Here is a 21,471-nt window from a genome sequence, read left to right on the forward strand (position 1 = left end):
CATTGTATTACAACATGATGATCATTTAATGGTCATATTTTCGTATACATATGCACTCTATAGAAATACAATATTTCAGTAAACAGAAGCCATCGGTGTACATACTTGTACACATTCTGAAGCCAGAGGTAGGGTTCTATGCCATAAAGAAATTCTGACGTATTGAATGAAATTAACGTTGTTATATTTGATACATTATGAATATGGTATTCAGGTGAGGTTATCTATGAGATTATCTGTTTACTGTTGTGCGCATTCAAGTTGGCCTACAAAATAGCTTTACACACATACCTCAATGGAATATTAAACTTTGTGTAACACAGAGCCGTAACATCATCAAAAACCAACTGTCTGGTTAATTCAATAATAAATGTATATTATAACACTGTAGCAACAGTCCAGTTTTTTAGGACAATCAAGTACCACTGATGTTTACCATCAAACACAGTGCATCTGAAGTCTCTTCATTGGAGAAGATACATGTGGATCATTTTCCCTGATGTCCTGTTATTTTACCACCCATGACGGATCTTTCTTGATGGTGTCATTCTCAGGACCAAGAATAGCAACTCCACATGTCCTCTGTCCAATGCCAAGGTACCTGTGTAAAACATGGATACAAAATATTAAATGGCCATTCTCTTCATATTCACTTTCATTCAAAGTCCAATAATAGGGCATGCTCAATAAACTTCCAAAAAGGACTAATTCATGGTAAACAGGAGTTGGAGCACAAGAAACCGATTCAACTACACCTGAAATAATATTAAACCAAAAACCACATTACCTGCCAGCCACATCGACCATGCTCTTGTCTGTGACAGCGAAGAGTCTCTCTCTGTGGGCCTGTTTCAACTCATCTGTGATTCCACTCAGGAAACGGCCCATACCTGCAACATGATAATGTGATATCACATGTCAAGACAAGGATTGACACTTGGTCTTTTTCATATTTTATAATGGTCCATTTCTAACATGTCATTTAGAAGACAGTCATGTTTCTTTCCAAAGTGAGACCCTGGTAAGGGACAACCTCTAAGTAAATGCCTCTCTTTGTAGAGCTGTCCTCATGTTATACATGCGTTATAATAACAAGTTAGTACAGTAAAACTTAACAGGACATAAAATAACAGCATGTTAAATGTCAGGTGAAGAGGTTTAGAGCTGGCATTTGGGCTCTGGTAGCATCCCAAATGGCACCCTATTCCCTATATAGTGCACTACCTTTAACCAGGGCCTGCAGGGCTCCGGTCAAAAGTAGCACCATATAGGGAATAGGGTGCCATTTGGGACACATCCTCTGTTCACCTTTATTGGAGGGGGCAACGGGGGAGTCCACGGCTGAGAACACGGACAGCTTGGCCTCGTCGATGTCCTGCTGGGTAAATTGTCCTGATCTGACCCAGTCCACACTCTTACGGAAGGTTGACAGAGTCTGCACCGAGTTGGGGTCTCTGAAATCAACACAGGGACATGGAACAATGGGTTAAAGCTAATGAAATATGCCAAGAAGTGATCTAATACATGCATTCAAACAGTACATTAATTAAAATGTGTAACTCCCCTTAATGTACTCTGAACATTTCATGACTCTAGGATCAAGAAAATGTATTCAAAATAGCTTGTGAAATTTTGTGATTGTATGTTCAATGGTAAAATATTGGAGTTTCATCAATTTCCTGAAAAGTTCTAATTTAGGAGATTTTCCACCACATGTCTTTCTGCAGCTTTGTCATGTCTTAATCTGTATGACTACTGTTAAAACCTGTTTAATTACAGTATAATCCTGTCGTTTTACAGTACATTAATACACTACACACCTGTATGAATAGAAGGTGAATAGTCCTCCTCCCACCCTGGCCCCTCCACCATAGGCCCCACCCTTCTCTCTGATCTCTCCGTGCAGGTACTTAGCAGTCATCATGCGGGACAGGATATTCAGGCTGAGGGAGAGAGGGTAAAGCATGGGTAAATACGGGGTTACAACATTTGTAACCTTCAGAAATATCCTAAGTTTTCCAGAAATCCTGGTTGGAGGATTCTGGATTTTGTGCTTATTCCCTCCTGATTCCAGGAATATCCAAACCAGATTTCTGGAATATCAGTGAATTTGGGGAAAGTACGTTTTTTGCAACCCTAGTAAATATGAACATGGATCTACAGGAACAGCCAGCATTTGTGCTAATGCTTGTTAGCAACTTCCTTCAAACTTAACACAGAGGCATAAAAATGGTATCCATGAGTTCATCTGACTCTAGGAAAGTAGATAAAGGGTTTCATTGCCAAAATCCCAAACTATCCCTTTAAGACAGTCACCTCGCATAGTCCTCATGGGTGAAGGGCACGGTGCGGATACACTCGCTGACAAAGTTGATTGGGAAGGGCATTGGGAAAAATGTCTTCATCTGGCAGGGCTTGAAGTTGGGCTCCTGTGGGGTGATGATCAAACACACTTACATTAGCTCAATGGTAGAATAAGGTCAGAAACCAATGATAAAAGTGTTACTCAACAATAATGAAAGGAAGACCAAACTAATGTTCAGAGGCCGTATGGATCAAGTGTCTCAGAGTGGGAGTGCTGATCTAGGATCAGGTCCCCCTGTCAAACATGTAAACTTATTCATTGCGATCTAAAAGGCAAAACTGATCCTCAATCAGTATTCCTACTGAGATGCTTGATACATAGGTCTAGTTTAAAAGTGGAGGCGGTACGCACAGTGATTAGTTTTCTACTTGGGCCAGATCCAGGAGCTGCCAGTGGGTCAAGAGGTCTCTGTTAGGATTAAAAGAACACCTGTCAACTCACAGCAAGATTCAGGTTGCGTCCCAAATGGGACCCTATTCCCTACATAGTGCACTTCCTATGAGCCATGGTCAAAAGTAGTGCACTATGTAGAGAATAGGCTGCCATTGGGGACATATCCCAAGTATTTATTTCACTTTGTTACAGTGCAGTCTCAGTACAGTACTAAGATAGTTTGACAAATTCATACCTCAGTGATATCGGACCGGACGGGTTTGCGATCCTTCTTATTGGAAGCAACGTTAGACATGAAGTTATCCACCTGTCCAGCGGCATCAGACATTTTCTGAGGCGTTGCGTTGACTGCACATCTGTCCGAACAACGAGAAGTTGTAATATAAATAGAGAAATTATAGTCAAATCTTGAAGTAGCTGTCACGTGTAAAGACTATACCCACCTCATGTTCAGTGGGTTGAGAATGTGTCTCTTTATTCTAGGAAGTGTCCGCAGAACTTGGGTGAGGTCTGGCATCTCCGCAATCCGTTTCATAAACTTGACCTGATAATGAAGATACACAAGAAAACGGAGATGTATTTCATTTGAGTGTACAGAAGTGCATTATATTCTCATTCAGATGTTACAATAACCCTTGTCCTTCAACATACAGCTTTTCCTTTGCTTCCAAACCCTCATTGTCCTCCCCCCTCGCACCTGCTCCATCCCTCCGAAGGTCTCCTGTAATTCTCCTGTTGGGGTCAGGCTGCGAGCCGCCCTCGTCATGGCGTACATGTGACCAGAGTAAGAGATCCCATTGGCTAGTTCCTGAGCCGACATCATGACCAGCACACGCAGACGCTCCTCATCATCAAAGTGCGGGCTGTGGGTCAAGTTAAAGGTTAAAAGGTCAGAGCACAGAGAGAGAAGGGCTTAAATAATATCAATCAAATGAGTCATTAAAAAACAACGGACATGTGGTTTATTAGTGACCATGCGACCATAGATGGATTACGTGCCATGGTATTATTCTGATGGACATGCGAGCCTACCTGTTGAATATGTCACTCCACAGGTGAAACATATCAGGAAGATTCCTCTCCAGACAGGAAGATGAGAGGAGGACTCCCTGTGAATCAGACTGTGAATGAACAAGGCTCTTTCTTATAGCTAATTGTGTTATACTTGCGTAAAGGTATACATTAGACTTTATTATGACTGACTGACTGGCTGGGGATTGTTTTTTTTGTTTTCTCTAAATAAGCATTGTTGTACAATTAAAGGTCAAATACACTGCATTTCAAACAGTCAGCAATAATCTAATGAATTCATGGCTTGTGAATTTATACCTAGGCAAGACAAGTATACCTAGACAACAAGACCCACTAATAATGTCATTATTTTATCAAAATACACTGAAAATAATAAAGGCAACATGTAAAAGGTTGTTCCCATGTTTCATGAGCTTAAATACAAAATCCCAGAAATGTTCCATACCTACAAAAAGCTTCTCTCAAAGTTTGTGCACAAAAAAGGCCACTTTAAAATGTGTAGTTCTGTCACACAACATAATGCCACAGATGTCTCAAGTTTTGAGGGTGCGTGAGATTGGCAAGCTGACTGCAAGAATGTCCACCCGAGCTGTTGCCAGAGAATTGAATGTTAATTTCTCTACCAACAACAGGCTGCCCCCAATTTCATTTTAGAGAATTTGGCAGTACGTCCAACCGGCCTCACAACCGCAGCTCACGTGTAACCACGCCAGCCCAGGACCTCTAAATCCGGCTTTTTCACCTGCGGGGAACTCATTCTGATTGGTTGGGCCTAGCTCCCGAGTGGGTGGGCCTGTACCCTCCCAGGCCCACCCATGGCTGCACCCCTGCCCAGTCATGTGAAATCCATAGATTGGGGCCTAATTCATTTATTTCAATTGACTGATTTCCTTACATGAACTAACTCAGTAAAATCTTTGAAATTGTTGCATGTTGCGTTTATATTTTTGTTCAGTATAGTTCAACCTGCTTTTTTTTTTGCAATATTCACTGATCTGGCTTTCAAGTCTGTCTATGAAAATGCCCTTTTTGTTACAATGTAACTACAACCATGCATAATGCAAATTCACTAATAATGACTAAACTCTTGTAGCAGGCATTAGGCTACAGAAAATTAACACAGGTCTCATCAACAATCTCACAAGCCCACGTGCTAGTAAGTAGCCAACTAATCTTTATATCTCAAGTTTAGCCAACTTGGATCTATTTGCTAGTTAACAAGGTTGAACAGTTGAATTGCTATGAACACACCCTTCAGTGTGTCTCCAACTGTTTGAACAGCATGTTAGCCTGTCCACTTTGTTCACATGTTGAACTCAAGTGCAGTTCCTTATTTCTCAGATTGAGAACGAGTTGCCAATTCCTCATATAATAACATTTAATGCTTATTGCACATTTATAAAACACAGACTAGACAGCTAGTATAAAAGTCTTTGGCTAAAATGCTGCTAGCAGTACGTGGTACCCCAATGCCGCACGCGACAAACTGAGCATTCATTTGACAGAACCAATGTTCATTGATACTCTCGTTTGTGTAGTGTCTGCTCTGTGCGCAATTTGAGTAGTTGAGACATAAAAAGGGTATCGTTAGAAAAGTTTAAATAATGTATCAATGTAAAATAATGTCTCAATGTGTTTTGGTGTCCATATGACTGATTATGTTGGACCAAACCTCAAATGGAAAAGTGAGTTGAAACCGCATGTCAGAGAAGACGATGTGATCTCTCAACTTTGTTGGCGTGAGCGGCAGGGGGAGGGGCTTGGTGTGTAAACCATAGAAGAAGAGGCGAAGCGAAAGGTTTCGCTCTCGATAAAATCTGTCCAAAGTAAGGCCAATGCGTTTGTATGGGCTTATTTTGGACCTAAACTTGTAGCTTTTGGGACAACGTCTCCTATTGTTAGGGCGGAGAGGTACATCTCGTCATTATATACAGATCTCTGGTGTAAATGGGAAGGTGCACACAGCACAGAAGGAGCGAAGGAGACGCTCATAAAAAACGGAAAATATCAAAACCTTGATTCTTGTGATACAGGCATTTGGAATATCACGCAAAAAAATACATTTGAATGAATCTGATATATGTCCCAGCCCTAGGACTGACCTGTTCATACATATCCACGTTAGAGTAGTCAGGGTTGACTGATGTGGAGATGGACATGCCTCCTGTCTTCAGCTCCATCTGCTGGGCCTGCTGCCTGTAGTCCAGCCCTCCACAGCCCATCCTGGTAACACACACTCCCATTAGCATCTCTCATCTCACACATACTCTTTATCAATCACACCTTACACCCCATCCTAAAGTAGCACACACCTCTATTACCTGATCACAATTCACACACCTCCATTACCTGATCACAATTCACACACCTCCATTACCTGATCACAATTCACACAGCCATCATTAACTGATCACAAATACTACATACTGGTAGCTCAACCTGGACCGACGTAGCACGCCTTCTCACAATCACCTCAGTAACCCAGTCGGACACACATTCTCAAGACGAAAACTCAATACTCATCACAATTGCAACTAACTCCATTACCTTCAACACATGTTTATGAAACCAAACCACACGAGCTATGCCTTCTAGACAATACACAAATGATTGGTCATATTCTATGGGGTCTGGACTCACTTGGTGATGACACTGCAGAAGAGGGGCACGTATAGTTTGAGGTCTTCAGGGAGGGTGTTGAGACTACACATAGCCCTGAAGTAGACCATCCCATTGGTTGGCTGCTCACAGTACTGCACTGGGACGCCTCCTAGTGGGGTGAAGAGAGTAGAACAGGACAAATGTCAGAGGGAGACAAAACCATGAGACCAAGAATTTCTGTCTTGACGTGTGGACCAGTTTATTTGCCAGTCTACCAATACTTGGAAATTGTACATCAAAACATATCTACATTTTGTCAAGCTACAGCCATATTCTAAAATGTATTAAATACATGTTTTCCCTCACAATATCCATAATGACAAAGTGACATTTTTTTAAATTCATAAAAAATAAACAGAAATAGCTTATTTACATAAGTATTTAGACCCTCTGCTATGAGACTCAAAATTGCGCTCAGGTGCATCCTGTTACCATTGATCATCCTTGAGATGTTTCTACAACTTGATTGGAGTCCACCTGTGGTCAGTTTAATTGATTGGATATGATTTGGAAAAGGCACACTCCTCTCTATATAAGGTCCCACAGTTGACAGTGCATGTCAGAGGAAAAACCAAGCTATGAGGTATAAATAATTGTCCGTAGCGCTCTGAGACAGGATTGTGTCGAGGCACAGATCTGGGGAAGGGTACCAAAACATTTCTGCAGCATTGAAGGTCCCCAAGAACACAGTGGTCTCCATCATTCTTAAATGGAAGAAGTTTGGAACCACCAAGACTCTTCCTAGAGCTGACCGCTCGGCCAAACTGAGCAATTGGGGAAGAAGAGGCTTGGTCAGGGAGGTGACCAAGAACCCAATGGTCAACCTGACAGGGCTCCAGAGTTCCTCTGTGGAGATGGGAAAACCTTCGAGAAGGACAACCATCTCTGAAGCACTTCACCAATCAGGCCTTTATTGTAGAGTGGCCAGACAGAAGCCACTCTCCTGTAAAAGGCACATGACAGCCCATTTGAAGTTTACCAAAAGGTACCTAAAGGACTCTCAGAACATGAAAAACAAGATTCTCGGGTCTGATGAAAGCAAGATTGAACTCTGGCCTGAATTTTTTTAACCTTTATTTAACGGCAAGTCTAGGGACAGTGGGTTAACTGCCTTGTTCAGGGGCAGAACGACGCAGATGTAGTGTCGGGGGTACTGGAGGACATGTAGTGTCGGGGGTACTGGAGGACATGTAGTGTCGGGGGTACTGGAGGACATGTAGTGTCGGGGGTACTGGAGGACATGTAGTGTCGGGGGTACTGGAGGACAGGAGGAGATGTAGTGTCGGGGTACTGGAGGACAGGAGGAGATGTAGTGTCGGGGGTACTGGAGGACAGGAGGAGATGTAGTGTCGGGGGTACTGGAGGACAGGAGGAGATGTAGTGTCGGGGGTACTGGAGGAGATGTAGTGTCGGGGGTACTGGAGGAGATGTAGTGTCGGGGGTACTGGAGGAGATGTAGTGTCGGGGGTACTGGAGGACAGGAGGAGATGTAGTGTCGGGGGTACTGGAGGACAGGAGGAGATGTAGTGTCGGGGGTACTGGAGGACAGGAGGAGATGTAGTGTCGGGGGTACTGGAAGACAGGAGGAGATGTAGTGTCGGGGGTACTGGAGGACAGGAGGAGATGTAGTGTCGGGGGTACTGGAGGACAGGAGGAGATGTAGTGTCGGGGGTACTGGAGGACAGGAGGAGATGTAGTGTCGGGGTACTGGAGGACAGGAGGAGATGTAGTGTCGGGGGTACTGGAGGACAGGAGGAGATGTAGTGTCGGGGTACTGGAGGACAGGAGGAGATGTAGTGTCGGGGGTACTGGAGGACAGGAGGAGATGTAGTGTCGGGGGTACTGGAGGACAGGAGGAGATGTAGTGTCGGGGGTACTGGAAGACAGGAGGAGATGTAGTGTCGGGGGTACTGGAGGACAGGAGGAGATGTAGTGTCGGGGGTACTGGAAGACAGGAGGAGATGTAGTGTCGGGGGTACTGGAGGACAGGAGGAGATGTAGTGTCGGGGGTACTGGAGGACAGGAGGAGATGTAGTGTCGAGGGTACTGGAGGACAGGAGGAGATGTAGTGTCGGGGTACTGGAGGACAGGAGGAGATGTAGTGTCGGGGGTACTGGAGGACAGGAGGAGATGTAGTGTCGGGGTACTGGAGGACAGGAGGAGATGTAGTGTCGGGGGTACTGGAGGACAGGAGGAGATGTAGTGTCGGGGTAGTGGAGGACAGGAGGAGATGTAGTGTCGGGGGTACTGGAGGACAGGAGGAGATGTAGTGTCGGGGGTACTGGAGGACAGGAGGAGATGTAGTGTCGGGGATACTAGAGGACAGGAGGAGATGTAGTGTCGGGGGTACTGGAGGTCAGGAGGAGATGTAGTGTCGGGGTACTGGAGGACAGGAGATGGGAAACACTGTATTAGAGTGTAATCTCGGAACCTAGAGTAACTAGAGTGTAGCGTCAGCGTGTACTACAGTAAGTACTGTACCTGCAGTGCCCATCTCTACAGGTGTGACTGCTATCGTTGGCTCAATGTCAGACACTTTCAGGGCAGGGAGACATGAGGCATCCTGGATCTTGCTCTGAACCGATAGCAGCTCAAGACCTGAATAGAAAGTCATATAAAGTAGTACAAAAATACTGAAAAACGTTATGATCATGAATGGTTTATAAAGTTTTCATAATGAAGTGAATGAGTATTCTCCATTCTCCTCAATAGACAGGTGGGTTGTTCAGCAACAAAACCAATGAGTGCCCAACTTTGGGGCAAAACAAGGATTATTGAAAAAGTGAATTATATTTAGTCTCCAAATGTGTATTGAAAACATAAATACATTTGCACAATGAGCACTTGTTGCCTCTCAAATACATCGTTACAAATATTGGTTAGCTAGCTAGCACATTTTAGCCCTATTAGCATAGATATGACATCAATCAAAACCCCTCAAAACAAGACCTACACTATATATACAAAAGTATGTGGACACCCCTTCAAATTAGTGCATTCGGCTATTTCAGCCACACCTGTTGCTGACAGGTGTATAAAATCGAGCACACAGCCATGCAATCCCCATAGACAAACATTGGAAAATAAAATGGCCTTAATGAAGAGCTTAGTGACTTACAATGTGGCACTGTCATAGGATGCCACCTTTCCAACAAGTCAGTTCGTCAAATTTCTGCTCTGCTAGAGCTGTCCCGGTCAACTGTAAGTGCTGTTATTGTGAAGTGGAAACGTCTAGGAGCAACAACGGCTCAGCCGCGAAGTGGTAGGCCACACATGCTCATAGAACGGGACCGCCGAGTGCTGAAGCGCGTAAAAATCATCTGTCCTCAGTTGCAACACTCACTACCAAGTTCCAAACTGCCTCTGGAAGCAACGTCAGCACAAGAACTGTTCGTCGGGAGCTTCATGAAATGGGTTTCCATGGCAGAGCAGCCGCACACAAGCCTAAGATCAACATGCGCAATGCCAAGCGTCGGCTGGAGTGGTGTAAAGCTCGCCACCATTGGACTCCGGAGCAGTGGAAACACGTTCTCTGGAGTGATGAATCACGCTTCACCATCAGGCGGTCCGACAGATGAATTTGGGTTTGGTGGATGCCAGAAGAACGCTACCTGCCCGAATACTATGCGCCAACTGTAAAGTTTCGTGGAGGAGGAATAATGGCTTGGGGCTGTTTTCATGGTTCAGCCTAGGCCCCTTAATTCCAGTGAAGGGAAATCTTAATGCTGCAGCATACAATGACATTCTAGACAATTCTGTTCTTCCAACTTTGTGGCAACAGTTTGGAGAAGGCCCTTTCCTGTTTCAACATGACAATGCCCCTGTGCACAAAGCGAGGTCCATACAGAAATGGTTTGTTGAGATCGGTGTGGAAGAACTTGACTGGCCTGCACAGATCCCTGACCAAGTTCCAATTGTAATTTTTCTTTGTGGCACCTGACCACATGACTGAACAGTAGTCAACAAAACAAAGGGGATGATTGTGGACTTCAGGAAACAGCAGAGGGAGCACCTTGCCTATCCACGGGACACTAGTGGAGAAGGTGGAACGTTTTAAGTTCCTCTGCGTACATGTCACGGACAAACTGAAATGGTCCACCCACACAGACAGCGTGGTGAAGATGGTGCAACAGCACCTCTTCAACTTCAGGAGGCTGAAGAAATGTGGCTTGTCACCTAAAACCCTCACAAACTTTTACAGATGCACAATTGAGAGTATCCTTTCGGGCTGTATCACCGCCTGGTACGGCAACTACACCACCCACAACCGCAAGGCTCTCCAGAGGGTAGTGAGGTCTGCACAACGCATCACCGGGTGCAAACTACCTGCCCTCCAGGACACCTACAGCACCCGATATCACAGGAAGGATCATCAAGGACAACAACCACCTGAGCCACTGCCTGTTCACCCCGTTAACATCCAGAAGGCGAGGTCAGTACAGGTGCATCAAAGCTGGGACCGAGAGACTGAATAACAGCTTCTATCCCAAGCCATCACTAACACAGTGAGGCTGCTGCCTACATAGAGACTTGAAATCATTGGCCACTTAATAAATGGATCACTAGTCACTAATAATGCTACTTTAATAATGTTTACATATCTTGCATCACTCATCTCATATGTATATACTGTCTTTTATACCATGTATTGCATCTTGCCTATGCCGCTCTGTCATTGCTCATCCATATATTTATATGTACATATTCTTATTCCATTCCTATACTTAGATTTGTGTGTATTAGGTAGTTGTTGTGGAATAGTTAGACTACATGTTAGATATTACTGCACTGTCGGAACTAGAAGCACAAGCATTTTGCTGCACTCGCAATAACATCTGCTAAGCACGTGTATGTGACCAATAAAATTTAATTTGATCCCCATAGAACACCTTTGGGATGAATTGGAACGCTGACTGTAAAACCAGGCCTAATTGCCCAACATCAGTCCCTGACCTCACTAATGCTCGTGGCTGAATGGAAGCAAGTCCCCGCATCAATGTTCCAACATCTAGTGGAAAAGTGGAGGCTGTTATAGCAGCAAAGGGGGACCAACTCCATATTAATGCCCATGATTTTGGAATGAGATGCTCGACGAACTGGTGTCCACATACTTTTGGTCATGTAGTGTAGTATCAAGAACAAGAGACAACTAGCTGAAACAAACCACATGGCAGCTTCTTGTCATTGTTGCTAGCTATCTGACCGTTCACATTCATAACCCACAACCTTCTGCCCCATCGATGAGCACGCATCTTTTTCGTGATGGTGTCAGGCAACCCGTCTATTGGTGTTGGCGTATAACTTACCTTTCTCATAGATGTCTTTCTTGTCACTCTCAGACAGAGCCTGTACCTTCTTCTGGAGTTTCTCCTCCTCTGCTTTGACCTGTTTCTCCAGGTACGCCTCATCAGGACTCATAGACAGAGTCAGCCTGTGAGTGTTGTCCTGCATGGGCACAAACAAGATGCTAATGTGACATGACATTACCATAACACTGAACAGTCTCCTACCCCTGCATGATGACATCAACTTTCTTGATTAGACTGCTTTATCCCATTACAATTTCCTGTTACATTGGCTATTCAGATTTAGATGCTATGTATACTGAAAGAAACTCAACTCATTTCTCCTGTCTGGTCTCTCACCTTGAAGTAGTGTAGGACTTTCTCCTGGAGGAAGCGAGGGTTGTCCTTCAGGGCTTGTCTGAACTGGGCCACACTGTCGCTGATCTTCAGCAGCTGGACCGGGTCTCCATCATGGTTCCAACAGGAAGCTATGTACTGTTAGCAGAGAGACAACACACAGGGAAAAAGGTCATACTCATTTAATGAGCAGCACCTAGGTGTGTGTGTCCATCGTAGTTCCAGCAGGAAGCTACTGTATGTTCTGCAGAGACAAGTATAAAGCATGAGTTGACGACACGCACCCAAAATATACTGAACAAAAATACAACAATTTCAACGATTTTACTTAGTTACATTTCATATAAGGAAATCAGTCAATTGAAATAAATTCATTAGATCCTATTCTATGGATCTCACATGACTGGGCAGGGCTGCAGCCCACCCACTGGGGAGCCCAGCCAATCAGAATTAGCATTTCCCCGCAAAAGGGCTTTATTAGACAGAAATACTCCTCAGTTTCATCAGCTGTCCAGGTAGCTGGTCTCAGACGATCCCGCAGGTGAAGAAGCCAGATGTGAAGGTCCTGGGGTGAAGTGGTTACATGTGGTCTGCGGTTGTGAGGCCGGTTGGATATACTGCCATATTGAGAAATGGACATTCAATTCTCTGGCAACAGCTCTGGTGGACACTCGTGCAGTCAGCATACCAATTGCACACTCCCTCAAAACTTGAGACATCTGTGGCATTGTGTTTTGTGACAAAACGGCACATTTTAGAGTGGCCTTTTATTGGCCCCAGCACAAGTTACACCTGTGTAATGATCATGCTGTTTAATCAGCTTCTTGATATGCCACACCTGTCAGGTGGATAGATTATCTTGGCAAAGGGGAAATGCTCTCTAACAGGGATATAAACAAATTTCTACATTTTAGAGAAATAAGCTTTTTGTGCATTTGGAACATTTCTGGGATCTTTTATTTCAACTCATGAAACGTCAGACCAACACTTTACATGTTGTGTTTATATTTTTGTTCAGTATAGTTAGAGAGGTGCTGACTAATGGAATAGTAAACTTACCAGAGGGTTAATATGGTCATACTGTATACAGGAGATGCTGCTCTTAGGACAATCACTATGGTATGTTTATATTCTTGAGTCTGTTTTTATATACAATTCAATTCCCTTCACATTTCACCTCTGCTTAGAGTGAGTGTGTGTGTGTGTGTGTGTGTGTGTGTATGGAAAACAATAACATTTTCATGGTTAAAACATCACAGTGGAGACACCAGACAAACTGTGGCCTTGTACTCACTGAGGCCAGTGACAACCCGAAGCTGGTAGACTGATGTTTCATCTGGATCTCAATCTTATGAAGCAGGGCCTCTATCCTCTCCTCCTCAAATCCATTACTGCATCATTAGGAGAGAAGTACAGTTAGATTACATTATTGTGATGATAGTGTTACTGTACATAACACATCAGCAGTATACTTACGCAATGATCTCATCAATGGTTTGGACAATGATTTGCTTGACTTTCTCAGTGTCTTCTTCAGCCATTCCTTGCAAGCCTATGCTGAATGATGCCTCTTTGGTGCTCCCATCATAGCTGGAAAATAACAGATACTGGTAAATAAAGAATTTTACTGTTCAGTATATATCAACATTTCAAAGAGCTATGCCAATGTATACCTCACAAGTTCTTAAACTTCATTTAGATAAAGTGCCTGTATTCTGGGACTTTCTATATCTTTTTAAAGTGTTTTATCAATGTTCATTTGCTTCTAAATCCGCCTCCAAAGAGGTTAACCCACCCTACGACAGAGGAGAAGTCTGTTCCTATCTTGGGTTCTATGAGGGTCTTGTAGAAGGGAGAGTTGGGTCCAGAGATCATCAGAGAGGAGAGCAGGCTCAGGGTGAAGCCCTCAAATGTATCTGTGATGCTGCAGAGAGAAGGACACCTGAATGAGACCACTACTGCATCGCTTACTCATTTTAAATGACCAAAATGCATATGGAAATCACGACATGCAACAATTGAGGTTAAAATCACTTTAAGAACACATCAATGTATACTATCCCAGAAACAATTTTAGAGAAACAAGTGATAGTGTTGCAGTAGCTCAGTATTACGTACTCTCCAAGCAGGTAGCTCATACACAGTGTGTTCTGTTTGGCTGCATCAGGAGCCATAGCATCGGGACTGCAGGTCACATGGTCCTCTCTCTGTGGAAAAGTCCATTACAATTAGAAACACTTCTGTCCACACAAATGTGGAAATGTCTTTGGCGTCACACATTAAAAAACAGACATTAAAACATCATCAAACAGGACCTTATCAAGATCATTCAAATAAGCATTAGGGTGAAATTAATTCAAACTTCCAAACCATAGACCTTGCCAAAAGTGGAGTGCATAGATTTGTAATATCTGGGAGCTGATGAATAAACTAATATCTGACAGCAGGTACTGACTGAGCTACAGTGATACTGAATGGGCAGACTCACAGGCCTGTCCCAGTGGGGTTGGTTAGGGACAGCAGTGTCAGGCTCAGTGCGCTCAAACTTGGACAGAGCCTCCTCCTGGATCTGTTTCAGGTGCTGCTCCAAGGGCAGATCCCCGTAGGTGAAGAACCTGAGGAGAAGAAAAGGGGAAACCATGGTACTGCCAATGCCCAACAGAGTTGTGTGACAAGACACAGTGCTACTATACCGAGTATATAATATTGAGGTGTGACAGTGTGTTGTGCCATACATTGCTAAGTGGTAATGTGTGACAGTGTACTGTACAGGTCATGGTGTATCACAATGAGCAGTAGCTAGTGTTGAAGCATGGTAGTGGTGGTGTATTGTGCATGTCACAGTGTACTGTACAGGTCATGGTGTATCACAATGAGCAGTAGCTAGTGTTGAAGCATGGTGGTGGTGGTGTATTGTGCATGTCACAGTGTACTGTACAGGTCATGGTATATCACAATAAGCAGTAGCTAGTGTTGAAGCAAGGCGGTGTATTGTGCATGTCACAGTGTACTGTACAGGTCATGGTATATCACAATGAGCGGTAGCTAGTGTTGAAGCATGGTGGTGGTGGTGTATTGTGCATGTCACCATGTACTGTACATGTCATTGTGTATCACAATGAGCAGTAGCTAGTGTTGAAGCATGGTGGTGGTGGTGTATTGTGCATGTCACAGTGTACTGTGCAGGTCATGGTATATCACAATGAGCAGTATCTAGTGTTGAAGCATGGTGGTGGTGGTGTATTGTGCATGTCACAGTTTACTATACCTTGCATTGCTGGGGTGATAGTGTGTAGCGTGGAAGTGCTTCAGTTGTTCCCAGGAGAGGTCAGGGATGGCCAGGGGTTCCCCTCCAGACACCACACCATATGTGTGGTTAGGATACAGCTTGTTCTGCAGGTGCTGGGCATAAACCCTCTCGTTGTCTGACTGAAATCACATACAGAGAGGAAATGTAAAATTCCAATGTGACTTCTATTTGTCCATCTCCTGACAAAATTATTCTGTAATTCTCACAAACTAATCACAATAAATCTAATAACAAATCTCTAAATAAATTGTTTGGAAAGAAGTAACCCACAAAAGCGCCCTTCATTTCATTGAAGACAACTCCTTTGAAGACCAAAGGGGAAGTAGGATCTGTAGGGTTTTCATTCTCCAGTCTCCATCCCTCCTGCCTTTAACAAAACACAAGGATATGAATGCAGACTTCTGATGTCACTGATTTTGATTAAAGAGGCATCTATTTAAACACCACACTTACCAAAAATCAAGTTCTCGTAGACAAGGGAAAAACACTGCATCCAGATACACGGAGAGGAGATTCTGGAAGTCTTTCCCGTTTTGTGTGGAGAATGGATACATAGTGAAATCACTAGCTGTGAATAAAAAACAATAACATTACAGACACCTTGCATGCGCCTACACACACACACACACACACACACACACACACACTACCTGTGAATGCGTTCATGAAGGTGGAGAGGGATCTGTTGAGCATCTTGAAAAAGGGGTCTCTGCAGGGGTACTTCTCTGAGCCACACAACACTGTGTGTTCCAGGATGTGTGGGACCCCTGTGTTGTCCATTGGGGTCGTCCTGAGCTGAACACTGCAGAGGTGTTACGACAAGAGATGGAAACACTGTCATTAGAAAAAGCACTGGCTTAGAATAAGTATTTTGTTACTAAACTAGAACATTTACTTTGATCTAATCTCTTCAACCAGCTGGCTCTCTATCAGGGAAGCAATTGAGTCTGGGGACGAGATTCCATTTTAACATACAAACTTAGCCAAATAAAGCTTACTTCCACAAATGTGGGATTATTACCTAAAGAGATTGTTTTTGTCATCTCTAGCTGCGTGTAGATACTGGGCGCCTGTGTTGTCATGGGTCAGTTTGACAGCTGTAAGGAACAGGTCAGGAACAGCAACCACCTGCAGAAACACAGGAAGATAAGATCACATTTATCCTGACTTTATGCTAAACCTTGACTAGAAGTTTGTGAATTTATCAGAATTGTGATTTTATTCTTGTTGTGGATCAGTGTTTTCCAATCCTATTGACCCAAAGGGATTCACATTTTAGTTTTTGGCCTGGCATTTTACCTCCTTAACTGTGAAGCCATGGATCTTCTGTCCTGCCTGGTACTGCAATGCCCGCTCTGTTGCTGGGGTGCTCCTAAACCTCCATGAAGGATTCTGCCCCTGGAAACTGGATTTGCCAAGAGAGAGATCATTACTGGCTTGCATCAGCTGATACCATTTGAAAGGAAACACTTTGAAGTTTGTGGAAATGTTAAATTCATGTAGGAGAATGTAACACATTAGATCTGGTAAAAGATAACACAAAGAAAAAAAACACGTTTTTTTTGTACCATCATCTTTGAAATGCAAGAAAAAGGCCATAATGTATTATGCCAGCCCAGGCGCCATTTAGATTTTGGCCACTAGATGGCAGCTGTGTATGTGCAAAGTTTTAGACTGATCCAATGAACCATTGCATTTCTGTTCAAAATGTTGTATCAAGACTGACCAAATATGCCTAATTGGTTTATTAATACATTTTCAAGTTCATAACTCTGCACTCTCCTCAAACAATAGCATGGCATTCTTTCACTGTAATAGCTACTGTAAACTGGACAGCGAGTTAGATTAACAAGAATTTAAGCTTCTGCCAATATTAGATATGTCTATGTCCTGGGAAATGTTCTTGTGACTTACTACTTCATGCTAATCACATTAGCCTACGTTAGCTCAACCGTCCCGCGGGGGACCCACCGCTCCTGTAGAGGTAGTAACTACATGATTCCATACGTGTTATTTCATAGTTTTGATAGAAAATAGTAAAAATAAAGAAAAACCCTTGAATGAGTAGGTGTGTCCAAACTTTTGACAGGTACTGTAGTTTACAATAAATACATAAAATATAAAAAAATATATATAAATTATACCACAAATTAAAGAAATCATAGACTGCTTGGAAATGACTGACAAAAAAATGATTCTCGACACAAGCAATATTTACCTAGATTTTTCTTCAACTTCTGGACATCACATCTGGAACAACTGCCTACTACAGCCATTTTCCATGGTAACTAAATTAACATGCTCTTGACAAAACTATATTAATGAGGAACTTTCCCTCAGTGGTGGAAATTACACCATTACCAAAGGACAGATATATTTTGTGTAAATAACAATATAAAGGGCATACTCAAAATAAATATTGATATAGATTTTATTTAATTGACTCTTTCTCTAGTAGAAAACATATGTGTAATTATTAATGTTTTCTCATAGAAAAACATAGTAGAAGCTCAAAAGTCTGGGTCAGGGACAAGGGCAAAGCAGTGAAATGTAGGTAAAAAAATGCACCTGAAAAGTAGATAAAATACTTGATAGATGTGTTAAAAAATATGGGGTGATTGTAGTATGAGTTTAACATATAAATTGTAAAAAAAATTGACCCCGAGGACATACAAGTGCCCGTTGTTGCAGAATCACCCATATATACAGTTGAAGTCGGAAGTTTACATACACTTAGGTTGCAGTCATTAAAACTCATTTTTCAACCATGCCACAAAATTATTGTCAACAAACTATAGTTTTGGCAAGTCAGTTAGGACATCTACTTTGTGCATGACAAGTAATTTTTCCAACAATTGCTTACAGAGAGATAATTTCACTTATAATTCACTGTATCACAATTCCAGTGGGTCAGAAGTTTACATACACTAAGTTGACTGTGCCTTTAAACAGCTTGGAAAATTCCAGAAAATGATGTCATGGCTTTAGAAGCTTCTGATAGGCTAATTGACATCATTTGAGTCAATTGAAGTTGTACCTGTGGATGTATTTCAAAGCCTACCTTCAAACTCAGTGCCTCTTTGCTTGACATCATGGGAAAATCAAAAGAAATCAGCCAAGACCTCAGAAAAAAAAATTGTAGACCTCCACAAGTCTGGTTCATCCTTGGGAGCAATTTCAAAATGCCTGAAGGTACCACGTTCATCTGTACAAACAATAGTACACAAGTATAAACACCATGGGACCACGCAGCCGTCATAGCACTCAGGAAGGAGATGCGTTCTGTCTCCTAGAGAAAAACATACTTTGGTGCGAAAAGTGCAAATCAATCCCAGAACAACAGCAAAGGACCTTGTGAAGATGCTGGAGGAAACAGGTACAAAAGTATCTATATCCACAGTAAAACAAGTCCTATATCGACAACCTAAAAGGCTGCTAAGCAAGGAGAAGCCACTGCTCCAAAACCGCCATAAAGCCAGACTACGGTTTGCAACTGCACATGGGGACAAAGATCGTACTTTTTGGAGAAATGTCCTCTGGTCTGATGAAACAAAAATAGAACTGTTTGGCCATAATGACCATCATGTTTAGAGGAAAAAGGGGGAGGCTTGCAAGCCGAAGAACACCATCCCAACCGTGAAGCACAGGGGTGGCAGCATCATGTTGTGGGGGTGCTTTGCTGCAGGAGGGACTGGTGCACTTCACAAAATAGATGGCATCATGAGGTAGGAAAATTATGTGGATATATTGAAGAAACATCTCAAGACATCAGTCAGGAAGTTAAAGCTTGGTCGCAAATGGGTCTTCCAAATGGACAATGACCCCAAGCATACTTCCAAAGTTGTGGAAAAATGGCTTAAGGACAAAGTCAAGGTATTGGAGTGACCTCAATCCTATAGAATATTTGTGGGCAGAACTGAAAAAGCATGTGTGAGCAAGGAGGCCAACAAACCTGACTCAGTTCCACCAGCTCTGTCAGGAGGAATGGGTCAAAATTCACTCAACTTATTATGGGAAGCTTGTGGAAGGCTACCTGAAACGTTTGACCCAAGTTAAACAATTTAAAGGCCATGCTACCAACTACGAATTGAGTGAATGTAAACTTCTGACCCACTGGGAATGTGATGAAATAAAGAAAAGCTGAAATAAATAAATCATTCTCTCTCCTATTATTCTGACATTTCACTTAAAATAAAGTGGTGATCCTAACTGACCTAAGACAGGACATTTTTACTAGGATTAAATGTCAGGAATTGTGAAAAACTGAGTTAAAATGTGTTTGGCTAAGGTGTTTGTAAATTTCCGACTTCAACTGTGCGTTTTTTCCCCCACCAGGTTATAGCATTTATCCACATAGAAGGTCCCGTAAAAAACATCCACCCTATTGAAATCAAATGCCCGGTCAACGGATTTGTTCTGGTGCCGGCCGTGAGATTTACTCATAAAGATCCTACCGTTATGTGCAATGTGATGTAACTGAGTCATGATCAAGTGCTAGCTGGCTAGCTAATGTATACTCACCTTAGATTTCGAAGTTTCTGGAGAACTGTTTTATTCTGCCTAAACATTATTTCCTTAATTTAGCGACAATATATCTAATTGGTATTTATCCATGCACGTGCATATCAGAATACTATACACTGAACAGCTTTACTATCATAACTTCAGCACGATTTGGTTAGCTGCACATTCATATCCTCTCATGCTGTAGGTAGTTGACACATTGAAATTGAAGTGAACATGTTAACGTGGCATCTGCGCAGATTACAGACAAACCATTTCATGCAATGGGCCAAGTCATTCACTGTTATAGGTATGTGTGGGTTCATGCTGTTTATAGATCTACACAAGCTGCGGTTTGCTATTTAGAGCTAGCGGACTATTCCTTTTAGTGTTGTACAATCTAATTTTATATTGGCTAAACTGGTAATAACACCAAATATGATTGGGTAAACGTGGTATGACGATTATTACACATCCAAGACGTCGGGAAGTTTTCGAAGGGCAAAACATGGACCAAGATGGCGTCGTTGTGACGCGGGAGTGTTTAATTGTGGAGTTTGTGATTAATACTCGCAAATTTGATGACTGTTCTTATTATTTCACCCGTTTTAATTTGTTGCAACAAAATGTGATTAAGACGAGTCGTTGTCGCAGTTTTCATGGGCACAACAGATAATATGCGCGCGACACATGGACACCTTCCTAAAATGAATTAGATGATTAGACAAAGATTGTGGATGTACTGTCAAGACACTTTTCTCTCCACCCAAACTATGGGTAGTCGTTGTCCACAAATCCACACGGCGGGATTTCTATATCCCGTCTATTCTTTCTCTGGATTGGTGGATACATCGTATTATTTTTAATATATATTTAAATATTCGATGAGTTGTTGACGTCAGCCACCTGTTTTCAAGGTAGACAGAGGGACTTTGATACTAGCCTCATTCATGGCCGTCTCAAGACAATCAGATATAAAGGTTTTTTTTCTCAAAGTTGTGGAGATGTCACACTCGTAACAACCTAAGCATTACGAAACTTCGATTCAATCAAATAAACCTCATTTAGCAAATAAGACATTATTATGTTGTTGACCAAATTCGACACTCCAAACAAAAAGTCCTTGCTTGATGGGCTGGAGGGAGACAGCTTTTTTGCCGAGTTGGGCCTCTTTACCTCGTCCTCTCTATATTAGATTAGTTTTAGTCACATGCACAGGGTCGTCACTAGTTACCACAGCCACAAAGTAATAAACCTCGCCAATTTATACAATTTCTCTTCTTAATATCTGATTTTAGACTTAAGGTTAACCATACTGCTAACCTTATGCCTAACCAACCTGTCACCTCACCAATATCCAATGGTAGAGCGTGGCGCGAAATACAAATACCTCAAAAATGCTATAACTTCAATTTCTCAAACATATGACTATTTCACACCATTTTAAAGACAAGACTCTCGTTAATCTAACCACATTGTCCGATTTCAAAAAGGCTTTACAGCGAAAGCAAAACATTAGATTATGTCAGGAGAGTACCCAGCCAAAAATAATCATTTTCAAAGCA

The 21,471-nt window shown here is 42.6% G+C and overlaps 1 protein-coding gene across 2 annotated transcripts; it reads right to left on the reverse strand.

Annotated features, from left to right (window-relative positions):
* Positions 1-5: 5 nt before the first annotated feature.
* On the reverse strand, positions 6-20,133 carry LOC115169819 (presequence protease, mitochondrial). 2 transcript variants are annotated; one of them, XM_029725809.1, is made up of 27 exons: positions 19,925-20,133; positions 16,703-16,808; positions 16,425-16,531; positions 16,054-16,205; positions 15,857-15,971; positions 15,674-15,770; positions 15,362-15,522; positions 14,582-14,708; positions 14,212-14,300; positions 13,889-14,017; positions 13,570-13,683; positions 13,388-13,484; positions 12,097-12,231; positions 11,758-11,896; positions 8,933-9,049; positions 6,431-6,560; positions 5,893-6,013; positions 3,791-3,867; positions 3,456-3,621; positions 3,202-3,302; positions 2,994-3,114; positions 2,717-2,773; positions 2,317-2,429; positions 1,821-1,943; positions 1,309-1,454; positions 788-890; positions 508-601 (listed from the first exon to the last, which is right to left on the reverse strand). In XM_029725809.1, the coding sequence occupies exons 1-27, from the start codon at positions 19,969-19,971 to the stop codon at positions 508-510; spliced, it is 3,084 nt and encodes a 1,027-aa protein (XP_029581669.1). In that variant the 5' UTR covers positions 19,972-20,133. The 2 variants fall into 2 exon arrangements, with proteins under 2 accessions (XP_029581668.1, XP_029581669.1); XM_029725808.1 differs by lacking the exon at positions 19,925-20,133 and having other exon boundaries at positions 6-601.
* Between the last annotated feature and the right edge of the window lie 1,338 nt (positions 20,134-21,471).

The sequence above is a fragment of the Salmo trutta genome, chromosome 31, assembly GCF_901001165.1.
Source record: "Salmo trutta chromosome 31, fSalTru1.1, whole genome shotgun sequence".
Taxonomy (NCBI): Eukaryota; Metazoa; Chordata; class Actinopteri; order Salmoniformes; family Salmonidae; genus Salmo; species Salmo trutta.